Source organism: Hemiscyllium ocellatum, chromosome 18 (assembly GCF_020745735.1).
Source record: "Hemiscyllium ocellatum isolate sHemOce1 chromosome 18, sHemOce1.pat.X.cur, whole genome shotgun sequence".
Taxonomy (NCBI): Eukaryota; Metazoa; Chordata; class Chondrichthyes; order Orectolobiformes; family Hemiscylliidae; genus Hemiscyllium; species Hemiscyllium ocellatum.
In genome coordinates, this window is record NC_083418.1 from 32,879,388 (window position 1) to 32,903,766 (window position 24,379).

At 41.0% G+C, this 24,379-nt stretch overlaps 1 protein-coding gene across 1 annotated transcript; it reads left to right on the plus strand.

Moving 5' to 3' along the window:
- The first annotated feature begins 152 nt into the window (after positions 1-152).
- Positions 153-24,379, plus strand: tmem86a (transmembrane protein 86A). The gene is made up of 3 exons (XM_060838842.1): positions 153-279; positions 10,873-11,137; positions 23,631-24,379. The coding sequence occupies exons 1-3, from the start codon at positions 259-261 to the stop codon at positions 24,062-24,064; spliced, it is 720 nt and encodes a 239-aa protein (XP_060694825.1). The 5' UTR covers positions 153-258; the 3' UTR covers positions 24,065-24,379.

The following is a 24,379-nucleotide window of genomic DNA, read 5'->3' on the forward strand; positions in this document are numbered from 1 at the left end:
CGTCCTCTCTCCCCAGGACCCCTGGGGTTATCAGCGGTCAACCTGCAGTCACGTGACTCCCACAGGTACCCACCCCCACATCCAGGTGACGTCACGGGACCTGAGAGGGCGGGGCTACAGGGAGGAGGAATCAAAACAAAAACAGAAGTAAAGCGGCTCCGGGGGCAGCGGTGGAAGCGGAGCGGGTTCGCGATCGACATCCAGGAGGTGGCCAAGAGGAGCCGAGCCCGGCGGCCAGGCACGCAGGACGGAGAGAGGATGGTGTCACCCGTCACCGTGGTGAGCGCGAGCTTACGTTTGGAGTTTGCTGTTTATTTCTCAGCAGGCCGAGTGGTGGAGGGGTCATCCCGCATCCTCATTCCCCAATCCCCCCCCATTCCCCAATCCCCCCCCATTCCCCAATCCCCCCCCATTCCCCAATCCCCCCCCCATTCCCCAATCCCCCCCCATTCCCCAATCCCCCCCCATTCCCCAATCCCCCCCCATTCCCCAATCCCCCCCATTCCCCAATCCCCCCCATTCCCCAATCCCCCCATTCCCCAATCCCCCCCCATTCCCCAATCCCCCCCATTCCCCAATCCCCCCCATTCCCCAATCCCCCCCCATTCCCCAATCCCCCCATTCCCCAATCCCCCCCCATTCCCCAATCCCCCCATTCCCCAATCCCCCCCCATTCCCCAATCCCCCCCATTCCCCAATCCCCCCCATTCCCCAATCCCCCCCATTCCCCAATCCCCCCCCATTCCCCAATCCCCCCCCCCATTCCCCAATCCCCCCATTCCCCAATCCCCCCATTCCCCAATCCCCCCCATTCCCCAATCCCCCCCATTCCCCAATCCCCCCCATTCCCCAATCCCCCCCCATTCCCCAATCCCCCCCATTCCCCAATCCCCCCCATTCCCCAATCCCCCCCATTCCCCAATCCCCCCCCATTCCCCAATCCCCCCCCATTCCCCCCATCCCCAATCTCTCTCCCCCACATCCCCAATCTCTCTCCCCCACGTCCCCAATCTCTCTCCCCCATGTCCCCAATCCCCCCGTCCCCCAGTCCCCAATCTCCCTGTCCCCCAGTTCCCATCCCACATCTCCCATCCCTGATCCCCCATCCCATGTCCCCAATTCCCGATTTTCCGTCTGCTGTCCTCCATTCCCTATTCCCTGTCCCCCATCCCCAATCATCTATTCTGTGTCCCCTGATCCCCCCTTCCCCCAATCCCCTGTCCCCCCTCCCTAGTCCCCCATTCCCTATTCTCTGTCCCCCACCCCCAATCACCTATTCTGTGTCCCACATCCCAATCCCTGTCCCCAATCCACTATTTTCTGTCCTGCATCCTGGTCCCCCATCCCCTATTCCCCAACCTACATCCCATCCTTGTCCCCTATTCCCTGTCTCTGTCCCCTATTCCCCATCCCCTAATCCCTGTCCCACATCCTGGTCCCCCATTCCCTGTTCCTATTCCCTGCACAACATTCCCAACCCTGTTCCTGTCCCCTATTCCCCATCCCACATCACTGTCCTTGACTCCTATTCCCCACCCCACATCTCCATCCTCTAAACTCTAAGCCCTATCCCTGTCCCACATCCCCTTTCCCTCAACCCCTGTTCCCCATCCCATATCCATGTCCACCATCCCTGCCCCTAGTCCCTGTCCCACATTCCCATCACCTGTTCCTCGGCCTGTCCGCTGTTCCCCGTCCTATATCCTCATCCCCTGTTCCCCATCCCAAAAAACCTGCCCCGTCCCCCGATCCCATATCCACACACCCGACCTTCATCCCCATCCCCATTTCCCCATCCCATATCCCTATTCCCCATCATTGCCCCTGTTCCCTGTCCCCTATTCCCCATCCTACATCCCTGTTCCACATCCCCCATCCCCTATTACCCATCCTCTGTTCCCCATACCCACCCCTATTCCCCATCCCCTATTCCCTATCCCATACCCCTTTTCCCCCTCCCTGCCCCTTTCCTGCATTCCCAATCCCCATCCCGTGTCCCACAACCCCATCCTCTATTCCCCATCCCATAATCCCTGTTCCCCATCCTCGCCCCTATTCCCCGTCCTATATCCCCATGCCCTATTCCCCATCCCATATTCCTGTTCTACGTTCCCCTGTCCCCTATTCCCCATCCCCTGTTCCTCATCCCATATGCCTGTTCCCATCCCCACACTTATTCCTCATCCCACAAACCCTATTTCCAATCCCCATCTCTCGTCCTACATCCCCGACCCCGATCCCACATCCATGCACCCCATCTTCATACCCATCCCCCGTCCCACATCCCCATCCCCTAATCCCTGTCCCCCTCGCCCATTCCCAATCCCAATCTGCATCTTACATCCTTGCACTACATCCCCGCACCCATCTTTGTCCCCTGTCCCCTATCTCACATCCCCATCCCACATCCCTATCCCTATACCCCATCTCCAAATACTGTGTATCCCTGAAGCAGCCCCCATCCTCCAGATCACCCCATCCCCTCACCTTTTGTCTCCACAAGTTTCCACTGAGCCCAGCCTGACATAATGCCTCAGCCTGTCACCATGTCCTTCCAACCCACACATAGACTTGTGTGGTTTTGTGTCCCCTCAACCGATCTTCTTCATGGGCTCCTGCTGGTACAAATGTACAATACAACAATAATTTACTTGTGATTATAATGATCTTACAATGGATACTTCTTTGGGGTTTTTGTGTTGCCGAATCTGTCAAGGACCTGGAGTCAGGTTCAATGACAGCACTTTTTCAGAGTGCGTTTGCTGTAGAGTTAAAGATCCTCTTCGCAGGCTGCTGTATTTTTACAAGCATGCTTTTGGATCATTCTTTCCTAATAACAGGGTGTTACATAACAGTGAAAGTCAGATATGCATACTTCCTTGTGCTGCTGAAGGTACTGTAGATAAATATTGCAAAGGATGGCTGTAGGAGGGAAAGTGAAGAAGGAAAAATCAACACAATTATATTTAGCTTTTTTTCAAAAATACTAATTTATCCCTGCGATACTTCCTCCATATCTGTGCCTTCGATTTCCACACTGTTTTTAGTGACGATATATGTTTATCAAGATGAGAGATGTTAATAATGGGGAAGGTATCTAAGTGTAAGGTTCAAATAAACTTAACTCAATTCTGTCAAAAACCCTTGAATTTGTGATACTTCAAAGTCAACTTATGTGGCAAGCAACTAAATTCTGTAATATTAGGTTAAACGTTCTGCTTCTGTCCAAGATGGCAGCTCCTTGTAAGATAGTAATTTAATAAAATAAATTAATACAAGTCTTTATATTTAATTCATATGATGTTGGCATCACTGGCCTGGATCAGCATTTATTGTTCATTCCCAGTTGCCCTTGAAATAGTGGTGGTGAGCTCCCTTCTTGATCTCTGCATCCACATGCTGTAGCTGGACCCACAATGCTGTTAAGGAGTGATTTTGACCCAGTGACAGAGAAGCAATGGTGATATATTTCTAAGTCAGGTTGGAGGCAAACTTATTATAAAAAATGGTATAAAAATGAGTTTTTCATGAATTAATGCTTTTTATTCAAAACAAATTAGATATTTGAATCAGTTTCACAGCTGTTTGCTGTGTCTGTTCTCAATTGCTCAGGCATCTAAGATCTAACACTTAATGAACTCAAAGTTCTCTTGCCTGATTCTTAACTTAAGTCAGTGGCACAGCTGGTGTCAACCAATGCATAATGCTTTGGATGCTGGAAATCTAAAAACAAAAAATGGTGGAAATATTCAGCAGTTCTGGCAGCATCTGTAGGAAGCAAACCAGCATTAACATTGTGACAACAACTGTTTCTCTTCACAGAAGCTGCTGACCTGCTGAGCTGAACACTTTTTTTCCCTCCGTTTTATTTCATGTAGTTAGATAATACAATATCCTTTCATTTGGTATTAACATTTACAACAATGTAAGTAAGTCATTGTATAATGAAGTAATTGTGAAAAGAATTGTTAAAAACGATTTAAGTTAGAGATTAAAATGATAGCATTGTATCTCTTAATATGCTTACGGTTCCAATGACCCCAGTGTTTGTTGCTGACAGAGATAGTAACCAGTGGTATTATATTTGGCATCATGTACTTGGGTTACTAACAGATTAATAAACCAAGAGATAAGTTGATGTAATTTCAAATTGGGGAGAAATAATACTGAAGTAATATTGGTTCAACATATAACTCAGGAAATATTCTGCTGAGCCTTTATTGTAAATATCAAGGCCTTCAAACAATGTCCCTAAATCTTCGGCAGCCTTCTTGCTGCAAACTGTCTGTCCAAAATGACATTGAGAGTGGCCATTAACACTGCCATTGAGTGGCATGTACTTACTAACATTCTGTTTAAATTGTTCCCCTTCTCTTGCTTGCTTCTCTTGTCACAGCCCTTTTGACTCAGACAATAACATAAGAGTTGAATGCCAAAGAATTATTTTTTTCAATCACTGGGCATGAAATATATTGACAATTATCATGACCAACAACCCTTGAGAAAATGGCAGTGAGTTTCCTCCTGAACAGCTGCAGGTGTTATGGCTAAAATACAGACATGGAGCATGTTGGGTAAGTAATCTAGGATTTTAATCTGGGTGATAATGAAGGGACGGTGATACTTTTCCATATTTGGATGACGTATGCCTTAGGTGACAGCTCAAAGATGGTGGTGTTATCCTGCAACTGCCATTTTTGTGTAGTTTGCAGAGTTGGGAGGAACTATCAAAGCAGCCTTAGCCACGCTCCGAATGCTAGGGCTTCCAAATCAATCTGTTAGACCATAACGTGTTGTGTCATTTTAACTTGGTACACCCGGGTCCAATACCGACACCTCCAAATCGGGACGGCACGGTGGCACAGTGGTTAGCACTGCTGCCTCACAGCGCCTGAGACCCGGGTTCAATTCTGTGGAGTTTGCACGTTCTCCCCGTGTCTGCGTGGGTTTCCTCCAGGTGCTCCGGTTTCCTCCCACAGTCCAAAGATGTGCGGGTCAAGTGAATTGGCCATGCTAAATTGTCCGTAGTGTTAGGTAAGGGGTAAATGTAGGGGTATGGGTGGGTTGCGCTTCGGCGGGTCGGTGTGGACTTGTTGGGCCGAAGGGCCTGTTTCCACACTGTAAGTAATCTAATCTAATCTAATCTAATCTAATCTAAATCCTTAGCATGTTATGGCTGTCTATTCCTATAGGTAGGACACACCATAGTTATGATACACTAATTGTAGAGGGGTGGATGTTTCAAATGCTGAATGCTTCTAGTAGGGTGCTTTGCTCCAGCTCATGATCTTTGAAGGCATTGAAAGATGATTTAGCAATGAGGAACTTCTTCAACAGTCCTGGGCCTGTAGTGATTGAGCTTCAATGAGAATACCCTTTTCCTTAGTGCCTGCCGTGACTGCAGCAACTGAATTGATTTCCTCGACCCCATTTTATTTCAGTTTTGCTAGAGCTGCTTGTTACACACTAGGTTGACAGCTGTCCTGATATCAAATGCAGTTGCAACATGACAAATGAGGTTAGTGCCATGTTTGGACAAGTCTGAATGAAATTTTGCACTGATGATTAAGAGTATTGTGATAAAGTGATTGTTGACAAGGTTGGATTAGCCTTGCCTTTATAGAAATGCCCAGTAAGGAAAGCTTGGCACGTTAGTGGAATGCATTTTATAGACAGTATATGAGAATACTATAATATACCATTATTGGATACTGAATCACCTGCACTTTTGTTCTGTGTTGAGCTTCTTGAACATAATTGTAGCTGCACTCATCAAAGTAATTGGTGAATATCCCATCAATTTTCAATCATGTTTTGGAGATACATTGACCTTCACCATCTGAAAGGATAAAACCACTAGGTGCATGGGAACACTACCACATTTGACTATCCTGACTTGAAGATGTGCAGTTGGTTTTTCTTCATCCCTGTGTCAAATTTCTGAACCTCCAACCTGATAGCAATTTGACACACCAAACACAGTTAGCTGCAGGTCAATTCAGGATGAACACTGTTTTCTGACCTTCCTGGTAAGGTCGCCTCAGAAAGTAAACAGATAAACAAACCTTCTAGTTCCGAAACTTCAGTGAACAATTGTAGCCTTTTCTTTGGAGAGAAAACAAAGTTAACATTTCAGGTCCAACGGCCACTGGACCCGAAACGTTAAATCTTGATTTCTCTCCACAGATGCTGTCAGACCTACTGAGTTTTTCCAGCAATTTCTGTTTTTGTTTCTGATTTCCAGCATCTGTAGAGTTCTTTCAGTTTTTTTTCTAGTCCTTTTCTTTCTGGTTATCTTTACTTCTCACTTTTTTTAGAAGTTTTTTACATTGTAGTGAGCTGAAGTATTGTGCAGTTCAGTCGGCAAGAGAATAGCTATTTTTCTGTGTCAACTATTTACATCATTAAGCAGTTTTCTGTCTTAATGGCTGCATTACAACTATATAATTTGAGAAATAACATCTTTTGAAATTATACCATCGGATTGTTTGACCTAATATTCTTTCCTCAGCTGATGTCCAATTCACAATGGAGGGGGAAACGGGAAAGGAGGGGCTTAGGGCACTAGCAGCTCTTCAGTATTTTAGTGAAACGCCTGTTCTTCCTATGTGTGTCTTTGTGTGGATAACGACGTCTTCAAACAGACTATTGCAGCCTTGCTCTGTGCAGCAAATCCGAAAGACTAGTTTTGTTTCTGAGTGCTGAAGAGTGCTGAGACCATTTGCAGCAGCAATACCACCATTTCGGTTTGATTAATTCCCCACATACCAGGAATTGAATTTGATATGTTCCTGATCTGTCAATCTCTGTGTCATACTTAGGTAGTTAAAAATAAGTGAAACTATTTCAGTTCGTTGTTTAATTCTTAAGTGGAGTTGTGTTTTTCATCTACAAAACAACTTGAGCTCAATAACTGGAATGGAGGAACATTCAGATTCTCTTGTAATCATTGTGTTATAGAATGAGTCATTCTCATGTTGCTATTGTTTAGCTCACGGTGATGGATTCAAACGATCTTTGGCAGAGTTCAGGTAATTGATTACTTGCCAGCCTTCTTATTTCTGAAAGGGAAGGCTCCCCAGTTCTTTTCCACGAGTCCTAATCTATTTGTACTTCTCAAAAGCTATTCGGATTGCTCTCCTTGGATTTGTGATATGACTGCAGCAGACTAGGAACTGTTTATTTTGAGACAGCAACATTTGAAGACAAACATTTGGATTCATGTCCCTTATCAATGTTACTGCCTGTAATCAGAGATTTGAAACTGGCTGTTTATGGTACATTCAATGAGAGGAGGTAAGTAACTCTGGTATAGCCTGCATCTGTGGCACTCCATTAAAGTTCAGGTTTTATTTGAGGTCTACCTTCATCCCTCAGCCACAGCTTTGCATTTCAGTTCTTGGCATATTCAGGTGAAATTAAGGCTTGTTCCCTCTCGTTCTCTTGCAGAAACTTGAGGCAGAATTTTCCCCGTTGATGAAAAGTTAAGTGGTTTTAATAGAGCAATTGGCTATAAAGTAAAATCAGTTCCTTACAGCCAACCGAGAGACAGATTTCCATCTGACCAGTCTGGTCTTGATCTAGGCTCAGTTTCTAGTAGTAGACAATAATTTATTCCATTAGCACCCACTCCCAAGTTATAATTCTTTACTGTGGAAGGCTTTTTAAACAGATCATTCTGGCCTCTCCATTGTACACAATCAGGAGGATGAGATTGGTAATCTTCCCCCTAGTACTCTTGTTGGAACCAGCAGTTAGCATGTGCTAAAGAGGGTCACAGGGTCACCTCTCTTTTGCTGACTCTGTTGCTCTTTTAACAGGTGTATAGTCCACAGTGCTATAGTGAATTGTAGGTTGTAAATTGTGTGATGTCCTAAAACTCTAACAATAATGTCTGCAACATGTATACCCTATGGAGTCAAGAATATTAACAAGGGACATGTGAAATATCTGAGAACTTTAACTCAGGATATTCCATGGATTCTTGTTGTTAATTTGCCGGACTGCCTATCCAACAGTACTGGATTAACAGAAATTTCCCCTGATTAGACATTGAGGTGAACAAATCCATTGACTTTGGGTCCCCCCACTAAATTCCATTCCCTTCCTACCAACTCCATCCCTCTTTCTGGCAATGGTCTAAGATTAAATCAGACTGTTTGTAACCTTGGTTGCATATTTCGCCCTAAGTGAGATTTTATCTACTAATTTTGCCATCTCTGAGGCCACCTATCTCTCCTTCGTGACATCTCTATTTGACTGACTGGCTCTCTTTTTGTTTCTCTTAAGACACTTCTTTAAGCCTACCTCTTCATCCAAACTTGGCCATCTGACCTAAAATCAGCACATGTGATTTAGCGTCTGAGTTTGCTATCCTATCTCTCTTTTGAGCAGTTTCTTACTGCTCAGTAATAAGCAATATCATTATCCTGCTTATTACTAAGCAGGATAATGAATGAGTTAGTAGATTGAGTGATACATTGCATTATCATTTATTTGATGAGTATTTAATATAAGCATATACTTATTGGATATAAGTATCCTTACTATAAAAGATCATGCTTATTTGAATCTGTCAATCTTAATTCTATTCATTATGCATATGTAAACTTTAGCATAAATTGGCATTGAGGTGTGGCATTTTATTTGAAAGAAGCTGCAACAATGGCTAGTATGGGAGATGAGATGCTACTCTGAGTTGACATTAGATCTTTTTTGAGGTAAAGGAAATGGAGTTTTACTTTGCATGTATTATGTCTTGTAGTTGTGGAATCTTGGTGGTACAACGAAAAGGGAACCTTACTCTGCATCTAATCATGCTGTATCTGCCCTGGGACAGAATGAATATGATAATGAAAAGAAGGACAATGGAGCAATGCAACTTTGTAGCAATGCAGCAAACGGCAGAAATTCTCATTTCCATCCATTGTAACTCTCCTTTGTATAAATAGCACAGCCTATAGGAGAACCAAATGTTGTTCTAGTTTGCTGTAGGCATGATCTGCATGTTCCAGTATATTGAATTAAATATTCAACTTTTATTCTGAGATTGAAGTGCAAACATTGGTGAAAACTCCATGTTGTTTTCAGAAAAAATGTTGCTGAAATTATCCACTCTGGAATCCATTCAAAGCTGTGCTTCGTAACAAGTCTTCTTTCTTTCATCTTTTTGATAATTTTGCTGTTTAAAGTAATTCTGATGTGCACTAGACGTTTTTTTTCTTTGATTTCACACTTAACAGCCAGAACAGATATCATGTGAGAAGGACTTGATTCTCAGTGAACTAGAACTTCAACTTCAGTAGGGCAGTACATGAAAAAATGACCATTGAAGAAAGGAGACATCTCTTTTCTCTCTCATTTTAGAGAGTGAATACTAGAGGAGTACAAAAACAGGTATCACTTGAGACTGGTATTGAGACAATGTGGGAGAGTGGCATAAAATGATGGCCATCAAAATTGGCATTGGCTGCCAATTTAATTTAGCTTGTGAGAAATTAAAACTGGAACTCTCAGGTTCAGGTGTCACTGTGAAATATGAATGAGTTGAATGCAAAGGGAAAATAAGAGCCACTATGGACTGGCATTACTCCAAGTTTTTATTTATAAGCCTCAGGCATGAAAGCTGTGGGAGCAATTAACTGAAACAACTTGACAATGGAAAGCTTTGCACTACAATGTAAATTTTTAGATAGAAAAAATAGAAAATCAACACAAACTGTTGGCAAAAACCTCTTTAAGTAGCCAATGAATCTGTGTGTTAACCATTCTGAGTGGAAGAGGGTTAAATGATGTTTTTGTTTGGTTCCATGATTTTGTAAGTGCATGAAATCATATGATGTTTCCCCAAGCCGGTACTGAAACTTTAGATTGCACAGACAGCTGACAAGCAGCAGGCTGCCTTGTGCTTCCTGTGAAGGTAATCTTGGTTCATAGAGGACTTGAGCAGTCAGCAATTTCTCATTGAGATGAAGGACAATATGATATCCCTGGAAAAAAAACAGCTGAAGGGAGCTGAAGAAAGACTGAAATGGCGAATATTTACTGTTTTGAGGACTTGTGTTCTGTGTCAGCCTGCAGCATTATTATTAAATGATGGCTCCTAATAGGCAATGCTGGAGAGCTTTGTATTTTTCCGCTTCCTTAAATCTTGAAAGTGCCTCAGAAGATTGAATGATTGGATTACAGTTACACAGATGGCACCGCTTTGCGATAATGATCCCATGGATGTGTAATGGCAGAATTGACTATTGTCAAGATCAAGATGGGTCATACCTCATCCTTGACAGGGTGACTGGATCGTGATCACAAACTGGCATTTCTTCCCTCTTAGCCCAATAGTGAGGAGGTTATAGAACTCTAACCACTGCCCAGGTTGAGATCATCACACCTTAAGATTGGATTGGAAGTGCTAGATTGTGAACAATTTTGGTTGTGCTTTCTCAAGACTCTCCGATGGAGGCACAAAGTCAGAAAAAAATGCTAGTAAGTCAGAAAGGAGTTGTAAAGTATCACAAAGTATGGGTTTTACAAATCTATAGAGTTCAGACGGAGGGAAGATTGATGGGGTAAGATGTTCCACAATCTGAGGACCTAGCAATGAATGTCTCCTTTTAGAATTCAGAGTGATAACTCTCTATTTTCAGCACAACAAGGAAGAGGGTGAATTGGATGGGATATTTGCAGCTCAGGAAGAACACAAGCAGGGAGTTTAATGTGGTAATGACCATAGTAGTATCTACAAGGTAAAGACTAGATAGGTTGCAGAAATTGTTCTTAGAATTAGCCAAAAAAAAAACTGGTATTTAACTATACAGATTTCAATATTGTGACTGACTATGTCTTTCTCTCTCTTTTTACTACCATCTTTAGGTTAAAAACGAGGGACCCAAGTTAGTGCCTTTCTTTAAGGCCACATGCGTATATTTTGTCCTCTGGCTGCCAACCTCGAGCCCATCGTGGTTCAGTGCACTGATTAAATGTCTGCCAATCTTCTGCCTATGGGTATTTTTGCTGGCACATGGAATCAACTTTCTGGGGACACGCTCCAATGCAAGGAAGATCTTGGCAGGCCTGATTTTTTCTGCTCTGGGAGATGCTTTTCTTATATGGCAAGAACAAGGATATTTTGTTCATGGTGAGTGGATCTGATGTGCAGTGTTATAATCAGTGCCACACGTGCTGCAGTTGAGTATTGAATCAATGAAACTTTTTCTCCTTGGCTATTTTCTAGAATTTGAGGTACTGTATCTGAGGTAGTATCTCCATGCTTGTATTGGGGTATGAGATTCCCCTGTACTGAAGATGTGAGGTCCTAGCATCTACAGTATACAGATTCTGAGACATCCTAGTATCTCTGTACTGATGCTGTGAGATGCTGGTGCTACTATGTTGGTGGGGTGAAGTCCTGGTTCCAGTACTAATGATATGATCTCTCTAGATAGTTAGTTAGAATAGGAATAGGTCATTCAGCACTTGCGGCTTTCAGCAAAATAATGGCTTATGCTATTGTAACCCTAACTCCGCTTTCCTGCCTGCATCCCACCCTTATAATTTGATTCTCTTCAACTGGGTTTTGAATTTATTCAATGATACAACCTCCATTGCTGTCTGGGAAAGATCATTTAAAAAAATTAATGATCGTCTGAGAGAAGAAATTTATTGTTATCTCAGTCTTAAATAGAGACTTGATGTTTCTAAACTGTATTCCCTAATGCAGTTGTCTGTATGTTCGCCGAGCTGTGAATTTAGTTTGCAGACGTCTTGTCTCTAATCTAGGTGACAACCTCAGTGCTGTGGAGCATCCTGTGAAGTGCTGCTGTACTGTCGGTTGGAATTTATTTGATTTCGTTCCAGTTGCTTCTAGTTGCTGGTTCCAGTTGTTCATTGCAGTGAATGGTATATTGGCTCCAGGCCAATATGCTTATTGATGGATTCTGTCGATGAGTGCCAACTTCTAGGAATTCTCTGGCTGTCCTCTGTTTCACTTGCCCCATTATTATTGTGTTGTGCGTAGAAGCTTAGTGCTGATCTACAGACTCCATCAGTAAACACATTGAACTGGACCCAAGATGCCGACCATTGCAACGAGCAACCAGAAGCAGCGGGAATGAAACCAAATAAGTTCCAACCGACATAGTACAGCAGCGCTTTACAGGAGGCTCCAAGCACTGAGGATGTCACCTAGACAGGGGACAAAACGCCTACAAACCAGATTCATAGGTCTTCGAACATATTCACAACAACTGCAACCTGCACCTGCGCTCGGCTTATGCCCGAAACGTCAAATTTCCTATTCCTTGGATGCTGCCTAACCTGCTGTGCTTGAACCAGCAACACATTTTCAACAAACCTCGCATTCCTAATTTTAGATTTTGTCTGTCAAGCCTCCTCATTATCTTGAATATTTCAATAAAACGAGATGTTACCTTTCTAAACTCCAATGAAAATAGACTCAAATGACTTAACCTTTTCTCATAAAACAACGCCTTCATCCCGGGAATTAGTCTAGTGAACCTTTTTTGAATGTCTTTCAATGCAAGCATATCTCTCATTAAGTTAGGAGAGGAAAACTGTACACGTGTTCTAAATGTGCCATGTCTCGTTCTATCAAGACTTACCAACTTTTAGAATCCAATTTCTTAACCATAATTTTCTTTCACAAAGCCACTATGACTCAGCCTGATTATATAATGATGGTTCAGAATTCCGACTAATTTCTTAGAAATGGATTCCAGCATTTTCCAAAATCATATTTTGGACTAACTGACCTTTAGTTTGCTGTATACCATGCTGTTTCCATCCTTCCCTCAATTCAAGTGTTACATTTGCAATGTTTCAATATGATGGATATATTGGTTGTATTCTTCTTCTCTCTCAGCAGATGCTTTTTTTAAAATTTGAAGAATGCAGGCTATGAGGACTAAGGGACAGGATAACATTTTGTCTCGCAACCTCTTCCTGTATTTCTTTCTCAAATGATGAATATTTGAAGATTGCACTGTTGGTTTTCTACTCTTGAGATGATTTTTGTGTCTTTCACTGTCAAACCAAGTGCAAGTACTTGGTCAAATTCTCATAAATTTAGCTTTCCTTTTTTATATAGATATTTTCTAATCAACGCAGCTTTAGAGCAAGTTGGATTTGAACCTGGGCCTTCTGGCTCAGGGATAGGAACACTACCTTTGTGCTGCACGAGCCCTCGTATATACTTGTAGAAATTTCTGGTTTTGTATTTCTTGTACAAACGTTTTTTATATTGCACATCTTTTACATGAAGTTTTCTTTCAACGGAATATATCTTTGTTAAGATTTATGAAATGTCTCCTAAAATGCCTTCTACTGCTTCTTTGTCTTGCTATATGTTCCGTCTATTCTAACCACATCTGTCTTCATACCTTTTGTTAATTACTTCTTCTTTATATATTTAAGACATTAGTTTCAGAACCAAGATTCTCTCCATCAAGAGCAATGTGAAATTTTATTATGATCATATTTGCGTTAAGGTTCCTGTACTGACGTTATAGATTCATTTATGGCACAGATAGAAGCCATTTAGCCCATCAGGTTACTGTTAACTCCCCATTTAGTTGATCGCATTTCTCTGGATAGCCAGGTGGAAGATCCTGAGGTAAGCAATCAGCAGTATTAAGGAGTGGGAAAGCAGAGGACCCTGACAGTCAGTAGCACCTAGTGAAGCAGGTGACCGCTAGACACGAAACAGACACTTTGAAAGAATTACTGAGCAATGGCATCACATGAAATCTGTAGGGTGATTGGCTAGTGAGTGATTGCTCGAGGAGAATGTGTAAGTAGCTGGACATTATATAATTCCATGTTTTTAACAAAATTACTAAGAAGTAAAGATCTGTTTTATTACTAAATTACATTTTTACGGTAAGTGGTAAGGTAAATAACATTAAATGTTTTACAAATAAAATTTAAAAAATAATAATTAACCTTTCTCTGGAGGAATAGACCCATGGGAAAACAGTAGAGTGGAGGATAAATATGCCTGGTTTGAATAAACATATCAGACTATGATATTGCTGATTGGTTGGTTGTTGAGTAATTGTGTTTAAATGCTGAAATGGAGAAAAACTTAATTTTTTTTAAACAACATGTAGTTATCTAGTTTGTGGTTATTTAAGAAACTCTAGAAAAGAAGTGTGAATTTAGCTATTTCATTATTTATTTTATTCAGAAGTGATAAAATTTGTAGATTCTGAGGTTTAAGTTAGTACTGTAAATGGTGGTGAAAAGAGACATTAATGTATTTAATAATTAATTACTTATTTAAGACCCAAAATTGACAGGGCAAGTAGTGCATTGTAATCGCAAAGTTTAGGAACTCATGGACCTCACTTTTGGCTCAGAGTTTGATTTGGGCGCCAAACTATAGATATTGCACATCACGGTAGGAGAAAACTACTTCATTCCAAGAAGTGATCACATTTGTTAGGGTCTTTGTTCCCTGAGGGTGTGATGTGTGTGAGGCATATAGGAGGACAGACTTGCAGAAGTGCCAGCTTTTGTAATTATTCAACAGGTTTGAGGTTCTTTCAGTTGTTTGAATGGAAATAAGGGCCACAGGGTGGATTAGCTAACTGACCGTGGCACCGTAGTATAGGAAACCAAAGGTGAATGTATCGGTAGTAAGGACAGTATCATGGGGGATTGACACTACAGGAAGAGTGAAAGTTCAGAAGGTTATGTTGCTGCCTGGTGCCAAATTCCAGGATATCTGCTCAAGGCTGAAGAGGAACCTGTTTTGGGACGGAGAGAATACAGTCATTCAGGTCATGAACCAATAACAGGCTTGACGAGGAAAGATTACAATGTAGTTATTATGAGGAGCAAGGCACCACATTAAGGGGACCTCAAAAGTAGTTATATCTTGAAATTGATGTAGGGCAAACAAGATTAGAAAAATGAATATGATGCTCAAAGACTTATGTGGAGGAAAATGGGTTCTGGTTTCTGGGGCATTGGCACCAATTCTGAGGGGAATTGAGGGCTGTATGTTTGAGATGGTTTACTCCGAAACAATACTTCCACTAATGTTTTAGTGACTGTCATTATGAGTCAAGTAGGGTGGATTTCTTTTTCTTGTATATTTATTGAAAAAAATCTTTCCTTTTTTATACGGAAAAAAACCACAAACCAAAAAAAAAGGTATTAAACTACGAAGATAGAGAAAAGTGGGAATATCGCACTATTGTGTTATATTACAATAATGTTAACAATAAACTGCCTACTATTCTCCAGGTTGTAGTCGACTCTTATTTACTTAACTTAAACCAAACTAACACAAACTTGAATTAAATAGAATAGCATGAAATTTAATTTTGGTGGATTGAAATTTAATTACACGACATTGTACTATATTACATTTACTCCACTGACCACACTTCCACCAAGGCTGCCATCCACGGGGGCAACAGCGATTATACCCGTATTTACTGGGCCTCCCCAACCCCCTGCCCCAGGGCCCTGGACAGCCATATACGGCCCTTGTAGCTATACAAAGGCCCTTATCAATACCGCCGACAAATCCATGTCTATGTAATTTAGAAAGGGCTGCCATTTCTTCTACAATTTCTCCATTCCATGGTGGACCATACTTGTCAGGTAATCCTGAGGCTCATGCTCTATCACAAGTCTGCACCCATCGTACAAGACCTGGCGACTTTTCCGACATTCAATTTATTAGGATGTTTTTCCTCGCACAGTATGTCAGAATGTTGAATAATCTCCTCCCATGCTCGTCCAAAGAGTGAAGATTCAGTAGTCCTAAGAGGAGGGACACTGGATCCTCCCAAGCTTCCATTCCCAAAATCCCCTCTAGTTCACTCACTATAGTCCCCCAATACCCTTGTAATAGGACCAGAGGCAATGTATAAAGGCACCAACATTATTTTTACATTTGGAACATTTTGGGGAAGATTCTTTTTTAAACTTTGCTCGTCTCTCTAGCACTATATGGGCCCTATGGAGGATCTTCAATTGCATTGCTTGTGCCCTATTGCATATGAAATCTTCTTTACATTCCCCCATATATCCTCCCACGTTTCTAACGTGATTTCTTCCTCTAACTCCAGATTCAAAATCTCATAGAGTCTCTCCATGTCCCCTTAGGCATTCCCTCTTTGCAGATGATATAAGATGCTAACTGAGAGAGTACCCCACATCGGAGTACTCTTCATTCCATATCAGACTTGTAGGGCAGGGTCAAGAGCGTGGTTTTCTTCTGTATATAGTCTCTAACTTGGAAATAAGGGAGGATTTTAAACTAAATAGTGGGGGCAAGGGATCACATTTTGGACAATCTGGTAAATCAAAAAATAAGAGAGGGCAATTGGGAAATCATCATAAAGTCTGTAACAAGACATAAAGAGTATAAAGACAACAGATAAGGTAGGAGGTTACAAAAGTAGTAAAAGGACAAAAGTAAAGTTTCTGCATCTAAATACATGTATCATTTAAAACTGAACTGATAGTCCAGTTGACAATAAAGAAGTATGATTCAAATAGCCTTTACAGAGATGTAGTGGCAGGATGACGTAGGTTAAGAGATGAATGTTGAAGGGTTAATGACATTTAGGAAGCTGGAAAAGGTGGAGGTGTGGATCTGTTAATTATGGTTTACATAATCAAGAGGGGTGACATAAATTCAGGACACTTCTACGAGAAGTAGTTTGGACGGAGATGAGAAATCATGTAAGCAAGAAATCTCGTGGGGAAGATGTTCAGGTCCCTTTAGCAATAATGACATGGTAAGATGGAGTGCAAAGGAGGAACTTGTGTGAAAGTGACAGAAAGGTACAGCAACAATCATGAGGATTTTAATCTACAAGTAGACTTGAAAAATCAGGTGGACAAAAGTAGCATGAGGAAGTTAGCGAATGTATTTTGGAGGCAACCAGACAGTAGGCTATACTAACCTTATATTGTACATTGTGATAGGTTTAATTAATTACTTTGCAGGGAACAGGGACCATAATATGATTGACTTTTACATTTGGTTAGAGGGAGAGGAAAAAAAGGGTCAAAGATTAGTATTTTAAACTTAGATAATGACAACTATGAGTGCGTGAAAGCAGAGCTAGTTAAAGTGAGCAGGCAAATTTAATTAAAGTATAGGTCAATTGAGATTCAAGGGCAGACGTTTATGGGGATGCTTCAGAAAGCACAGAATGGGAAAATTCTAACAAGAAAGAAAAAAATCCAGTGAGAGGACTGTGCTTAATTAGAAGTTAAAGGTAGTATTCAACTGAAAGAGAAAGTATATAATTGTGCAAGGATGGGTGGTAGATCAGAAGATTGGTCAGAATATTTAAAAAGTAAAGAATAAACAAAAAAAGACAAATTAAGATGAGTGAAAGCTAGCTAGAAACATAAAAAGAGGTTTTATGTATTTCTATAAATATTTTCAAAAAAAGTTAAAGTGAGAACCTATCCTATAGAAAGTGAGCCTGGGAAATTAGAAAGGAAAATTAAGGAAATGGCTAATCCATTACCAGGTATTTTGCATCAGTCTCCACTCTCCACTCCACTCTATACATTGCAAATAACAAATCAGAGCAGAAAATGCTATAAATGAGGAAATGTAAAGGTAGGAGGTACTCAAGAAGATCAAAATCACTAGGGAAGCACTGATCAAAATATTGGACTTGCAGGTTGATACATCTCTGGGGTCTGATGGACTTCACCCTAGAGTCTTGAATAAAAACATTGTATTGATTCAGTTGATGCATAGGATTTAATATTCCAAAATTCCCTAGATTTGGGGAAGGTTTCAGTAATTTGAAAAATAGTGAAAGGAACTCCTGTATTCAAAAAGGAGAGAGATAGGAGGTGAGAAATTACAGATCAGTTAACTTAACATCTACCTTAGGTGAAACTATAGAAGTTATTATTAATGATGTTATAGTAGGGTGCTTAGAAATTTCAAGGTGATCAGGCATAGACAACATGGTTAATCATGATTTCTCTTTTACAACCAATTTATTGGAGTTCCTTAAGAAAATAACAGTTGCTTTACATAAGTACTTGTATTTCCAGGAAGAATTTGATAACATGCATGTCATGTCAAAGATTATTATGAAAATAAGAGCTTATGGTGTATATTGCATAAATAGAAGATTGGCTGGCTAACGAGAAACAGAGCATAGGAATAAAATGATAATTTTCTGGTTGACAAGGTATAACGAGTGGTATACTAAATTTAGAATTTATATTAATGACTTGAAAATACTCAATGTATTTTTCAGTATTTACTGATGATTTGCCTATAAAGATAGGTAGGAAAGTAAGTTGTAAAGGGGACATAACAAGACTATAAAGGGATATAGATAGGTTAATTGCATCAGCAAAGATCTAGCAAATTGAGATTAAAATGGGAAAATGTAAATTGTCCATTCTAGCAGGAAGAATAGGAAAACACTTAGTCTCAAATGTTTGCAAGCTCTCTCCTTAACTATGTTCTAGTGCATACATTAAAATTCAGTTGGGAATTGAATACAAATTAGTGAAGTTATACTTTAGTCATACAGGGTATGATTGAGACTACCTCTGAAGTACTGAGCACAGCATTGGTGTCTTTATTTAAGGAAAGATGCCATTGCATTCAAAGCAATTCAGAGAAGGTTTACTGGAGTGATATCTAGAATGGGTGGATTGTTTTATGAGAGGATTGGCAGGCTAGGCTCTATCTAATGGATAACTTTTTTTTGCCAAAATAACAGAAAAGGCTGGTGAAGGGAATGTTGTAGATGTTGTGTATATGGATTTTAAGAAATCATTTGACAAGTATCACAAAAAGACCTAACAAGATTTATGTTTAGATCGTTTACATTCACATTATTAGGATTAGCATCTCAGCTGATCATACTTGGTTAGTTAGCTCTATCCATATAAATGTTGACAGAATATGGATTATAGTCTGTGATATTGATGCAGTTAAATCAGAAAATTAAAGTGATTTACAAAATTGAGACTTTGGAGGGTCAGTATTCAATTCAAAAAAAAGAATTAGCTTAAGGATAGAAGGCAGTAAGTTATGGCGATGGTGTTGTTTTTCAGCCTGTGTGATGTCAGCAGTGGTGCAACTGTAAACAGTGGAGAATATCAAAAGGAAATTGAATGATCACTTTAAAGAAGTCAACCTCCAAGGCAACAAGGCATGTGGGAGTTGGGAGCAACAATAGGCCACTCAACCTGTTTCCCTCATTCAGTAAGATCATGGCTGATCTGATTATTCCATGTTCCCGTCTACCTCCTGATAACCTTTTACCCCTTGCTCATCAAGAATCAATCTACCTCTGCTTTAAAAATATTCCAGGACTCTACTTCCACTGATTTTTGACAGATTTCCAAAGATTCATACCCTCCGAGAAAGAACCTGTGCTCTCGTTTCTCATAAAAGAATTGCTCTTCCTTTTAAACATGGTCCCAAGTTCTAAGTTCTCTCACAAGAAGAAACCTCCTTTCCACATCTTCTCAGCATTTACTCTGTCAAGCCCCTTAATGTTTCAACGAACTCACCTTTCTCTCTCTCAATTCCCAATAAGTATAGTCCCAATCTTTCTAGTCTTTGCTCATAGACATCCCTGCATACCAGAGATCATCCTATTGAACGTTCTCTGAAATGCCTCCGATGAAATAACATTGTTCGTTAACTAAGGAAAATAAAAACTCCTCTCAGTACTCCAGACTTGGTTTTATTAGTACCTTCTACTGTTGTAGAAAGACTTCCCTTTTCTTCTCCAACCTGCTTAAAATAGGGGCCACCATTCCATTAGCCGTCCTGATTATCTGCTGCACCTGTGTTTTATCTTTCTGTTTCAGTACCCTTAAGTCCCTCTGTGTTGCAACTTTATGATGTTTTTCTCCATTTGGGTAATACTTTGTTCTTTTGTTCCCTCTTCCAAAACGAACAACTTCACGTTTTACCACATTATACTCCATTTCCAAACATTTTGCCCCCTCATTTAACCTATCAATGTCTCTTTGTATCCCTCTCACAACTTGCCTTTCCACCTGTTTTTATGTCTTCTGCAAATTTGGCTTTGCTACATTAATATGTATTGAAAACAGTTGCGATCCCAGCACTGATCACTGTGGAACCCCACTGGTTACAGCTTTTCAACCTTACACCTTCCTTTCTTGTTTCATCATAAATTTTCTCCCTCTTTTTCCTCATCTTAATTTTAAATGGGTGGCCCCTAATTTTCAAAATGCATCTGCTTGTTTAGCTTCAATTCACAAAGGATAACAGCCTCTTAGCAACCACCTTGTCAAATTCCGTCAGGAGCTTGTATATTTAAATAAGATCATTCTTCTGTGTTCTAATGGGTATAAGTCTAACCTGCACAGATTTTCCTTTATGAGATAACTCCTTCAGTTCAGGATTCAGTCAAGAGAGTCTCTTCTGAACTGTTTCTAATGCTATTGTATATTTTTAAGAATAGGGAAACCAAACTGTACTCCAGACATGCTCTATCAAAAGGCAGTGTATAGTTACATCAATACATCCCTATTTTTTATTATTGAAATCCTTTTAAATAAAAACCAATGTTGCATTTCCCTTCCTAATCACTTGCTACACCTGCTACAAACTCTGTGCACAGAGTTTTGTAGTCTTTCCCCATTCAGATAATATAGTGCTTTTCAATTTCTCCTACCAAAATGGACAAGTACACATTTTCCCATCTTATATCTCAACTGCCAAATTCCTGCCCGCACACTAAATCAGTGTATATCTCTTTGTAGTGTCTGTATGTTCATTTCATTCTTATCTTTGTGTCATTGCAAATTTACCTACCATACATTTGGTCCCTTCATCCAAGTCATTGATGTAAATTTGAACTGATTGAGGCTGCAGCACTGATCTCTGTGGCACTTAATCTAAATATTTACCAGCCCAAAAATGATCCATTTATCCTTGCTCCCATCTGCTTGTTAGCTAACATGCCAATATGTTACACCTTCTTGGTACATCTTCCAAATGCCTATTTTGCAACTATGGACTGTGTGTATTGCTTAGTTATTCAATATCACAGTAATCCCATTTGTCAACTTATAGATTATACAACACGGAAGCAGACCCTTTGTTCGAAATTGGCCAGGCTGACCAGACATCCCAGTTTGATCTAGACCCGTACCTCTCTAAACCCTTTCTATTCATATACCCATCCAGTTGCTTTTTAAATGTTGTAATTGTACTCACCTCCATCACTTCCCTTCGTTGCTCATTCCATACACAGTCCACCGTCTGTGTGAAAAAGTTGCCCCTCAGGTCCTTTTTAAATCTTTTCTCTCTCACCTTAAACCTTTGTCCTCTCATTTTAGATTTCCCCCACCCTAGGAAGAATACCGTGGCTATTTACCCTATTCATGCCTCTTATGATTTTATAAACTTCTGTAAGGTAACCCTTCAGCCTCTGACGCTCCAGGGAAAAAAAACCCAGCCTATTCAGCTTCTCTGAATAATTCAAACCTTCCAGTCGCGGCAATATACTTGTAAAGTTTTTTTCAAATTTAACAACATCTTTCCTATCGAAGGACAACCAGAATCATGTGCAGTATTCTAAACGTAGCCTCACAAATGACCGCACAAAAGTAGCTGCAACATGACTTGCAAATCTTTTACTCTGTATTCTGACCCAATGAAGGCACACCAAAAACCTTCTTCACCACCCTGTCTACCTGTGACTCAACTTTCAAGGATTTATACATTTGCATCCTCGGTCTTTGTTCAGCAACATTTCCCATGACGCTTCCATTTACTGTATAAGTCCTGCCCTTGTTTGCCATATAAAATGCAGCACTCACGTTTATCTAAATTAAACTCCTTCTGCCACTCCTTGGCCCATTGACCATCTGAACGAGGTCCCCTTGTACTCTAAGATAATCTTCTTCACTATCCACTGCACCACCTAGTTTAGTATCATCTGCAAATGAACTAATCATGCCTCCTATATTCACATCTAAATCATTTGTATAACTGACGAAAAACAGTGGACCCAGCACTCCTCCCTTTGGAGAAAGTCAGGACTGCAGATGCTGGAGATCAGAGTCGAGATTGTGGTATTGGAAAAGCACAGCCAGCCAGGCAGCATCCAAGGAGCAGGAGAATCAAGGTTTCGGGCATAAGCCCTTCATCAGGAATGAAGCTTGTGGGCCAAGGGGGCTGAGAGATAAATGGGAGGGGGGTGGGGTTTGGGGAGGTGGGGGGTGGGGGGGGATTGGGTGGGAAATGGGAGCTAGGTGAAGGTGATAGGTTGGAGAGGAGGGTGGAGTGGTTAGGTGGGAAGGAAGATGGTCAGGTCAAGACGGTGGTATGGAGTTGGAAGGTTGGATCTGGGATAAGGTGGAGGAAGGGGAAATAAGTAAACTGATGAAATCCACATTGATCCCATGTAGTTGGAGGGTCACAAGGTGGAATATGAGGCGAATGTTTGGCGATGGAGTAAGCCCAGGACCTGCATGTTCTTGGGGGAGTGGGAGGGGAGTTAAAGTGTTCAGCCACAGGTCGATTGGTTGCTTCGTGCGAGCATTCCGGAGATGTTCTGTACCATGCAGAACCTTGACGAATGCTGAAGTCCATATAGGCAACGGCTACTGCTCTGCCTTTATCAATCTTCTTTGTCACCTCTTTAAAAAAATCTCAATCAAGTTAGTGAGGCATGATTCCCCATGCACAAAGCCATGTTAATTATCTCTAATCAGTCCTTGCCTTTCCAAAGCCTTTCTTAAATAATGGTACGAGATTAGCCAACCTTCAGTCTTCCAGCACTTCACCCCTGATTGTCGGTGATTATAATTAACTCAGCAAAGGGCTCAATAGTCTCTTCCCTAGATTCCCACAAAGTTCTGCAAAACTCCTGAGCAGGTCACAGGGATTTATATACTTTCATGTTTTAAGATCTTCAACACCTCCTCTTCTGTAATATGAACTCCTTTCAAGATATCACTATTTCCCTAGCTTCCATATCCCTCTCCTATTCGTTTAGAATCACACATTTCCAGTGATTTCGCACATATGGCCACATTGATCTTTAAGTGGCCCTGTTCTTTCCCTAGTTATTCTTTTTTTCCCTTCATGTACTTATAGAATATCTTTTGGATTCTCCTTAACTGTATTTACCAAAGCTATCTCATGTTCCCCTTTTGCCCTCCTGATTTCCCTCTTAATCATACTTTGTCTGCCCTTATACTCCTCTAAGAATTCACTTGATCCCAGTTGTGTATACCTGAAATATGCCTCCTTTTTCTTGACCCGAGCTGATGGCACTCTGTGTTTATGAGCAGGGCTCAGTGTCGTGGGAACCATGGTTGATTTTCATTTTTGTCCCTCGAACCAATAAGTGTTGAAACCAGTTATATTGCCAGCGGTTGGTTAGCCAATTTACGGCAGTTTGTAAATCAAACCAGGAACCTTTTTGAACAGAATGACTGACTGTCCCATTCCAGAAATTTTCTTTATCAACAGAGGAATTTTGAAAAACTTTTAAAATCTCCTATCTTTATTTTAAACTTCCAGTATTGAAATTTTTATTTAATTCTGATCTTTATATTTTTAATCCAAAAGTTGTTTTACTCACTCTGCTTTGTTTTTGACTCCTCAGGCCTGCTCATGTTTGCAATTACGCACATTCTCTACACCTCAGCATTTGGAATGAAGCCCCTGAATCCTGAACCTGGCTGTGGGGTGGTGGTTATTTGTGGAATATCTTACTGCTTGCTCTACCCATATCTTTCTGGTCCCTTCACCTACCTGGTGGCAGTTTACATCGCTCTGATTGGATTCATGGGCTGGCGAGCCATTGCAGGGGTGCAGCTTTTCAACGACCTCTGGACATGGACCAAACTCTGTGCCTGCCTTGGAGCCGTACTCTTCATGGTATCTGACCTCACCATCGCCGTCAATAAGTTTTGCTTTCCTGTGCCTTACTCCCGGGCCATCATCATGGCCACTTACTATGCTGCCCAGATGCTCATTTCCCTGTCAGTTGTGGAATGCAAGGACGATAATGATAGGAATATCAGGAAGATGAACTGAGGACAAACCTGCTCTGTCAATAATGTAACAAAGTATTCCTGAGTTCCATGGGCACAGAAACCTGGAAATTATGGTGTGATCTGGTTTAGAACCACATGATTTATTTTCATTGGTTTGCTTCTATGTTAGTTTGTTGTTACCTCCAAGAAGTAGTCTGCAGTAAGAAAGGTGTATGTGCTGTAGTTAAAACCAGGGCAGACAACACTCCAACTGAACTTTGGCTAAATGTTCTCACCATACTGCACTCTTTGTTTTGTTGTGAACTTCTTTCCCATGAGTAAGAAGATATAAATGGTCCAAATTCATTTCAGTGAT

Excerpts from the sequence above, each read along its gene's own strand:
- tmem86a (XM_060838842.1), top strand. The coding sequence starts at position 259 with ATGGTGTCACCCGTCACCGTG. Across the intron at positions 280-10,872 it reads TGGTGTCACCCGTCACCGTG|GTTAAAAACGAGGGACCCAA; the intron begins GTGAGCGCGAGC and ends TACCATCTTTAG. Across the intron at positions 11,138-23,630 it reads ACAAGGATATTTTGTTCATG|GCCTGCTCATGTTTGCAATT; the intron begins GTGAGTGGATCT and ends TTGACTCCTCAG.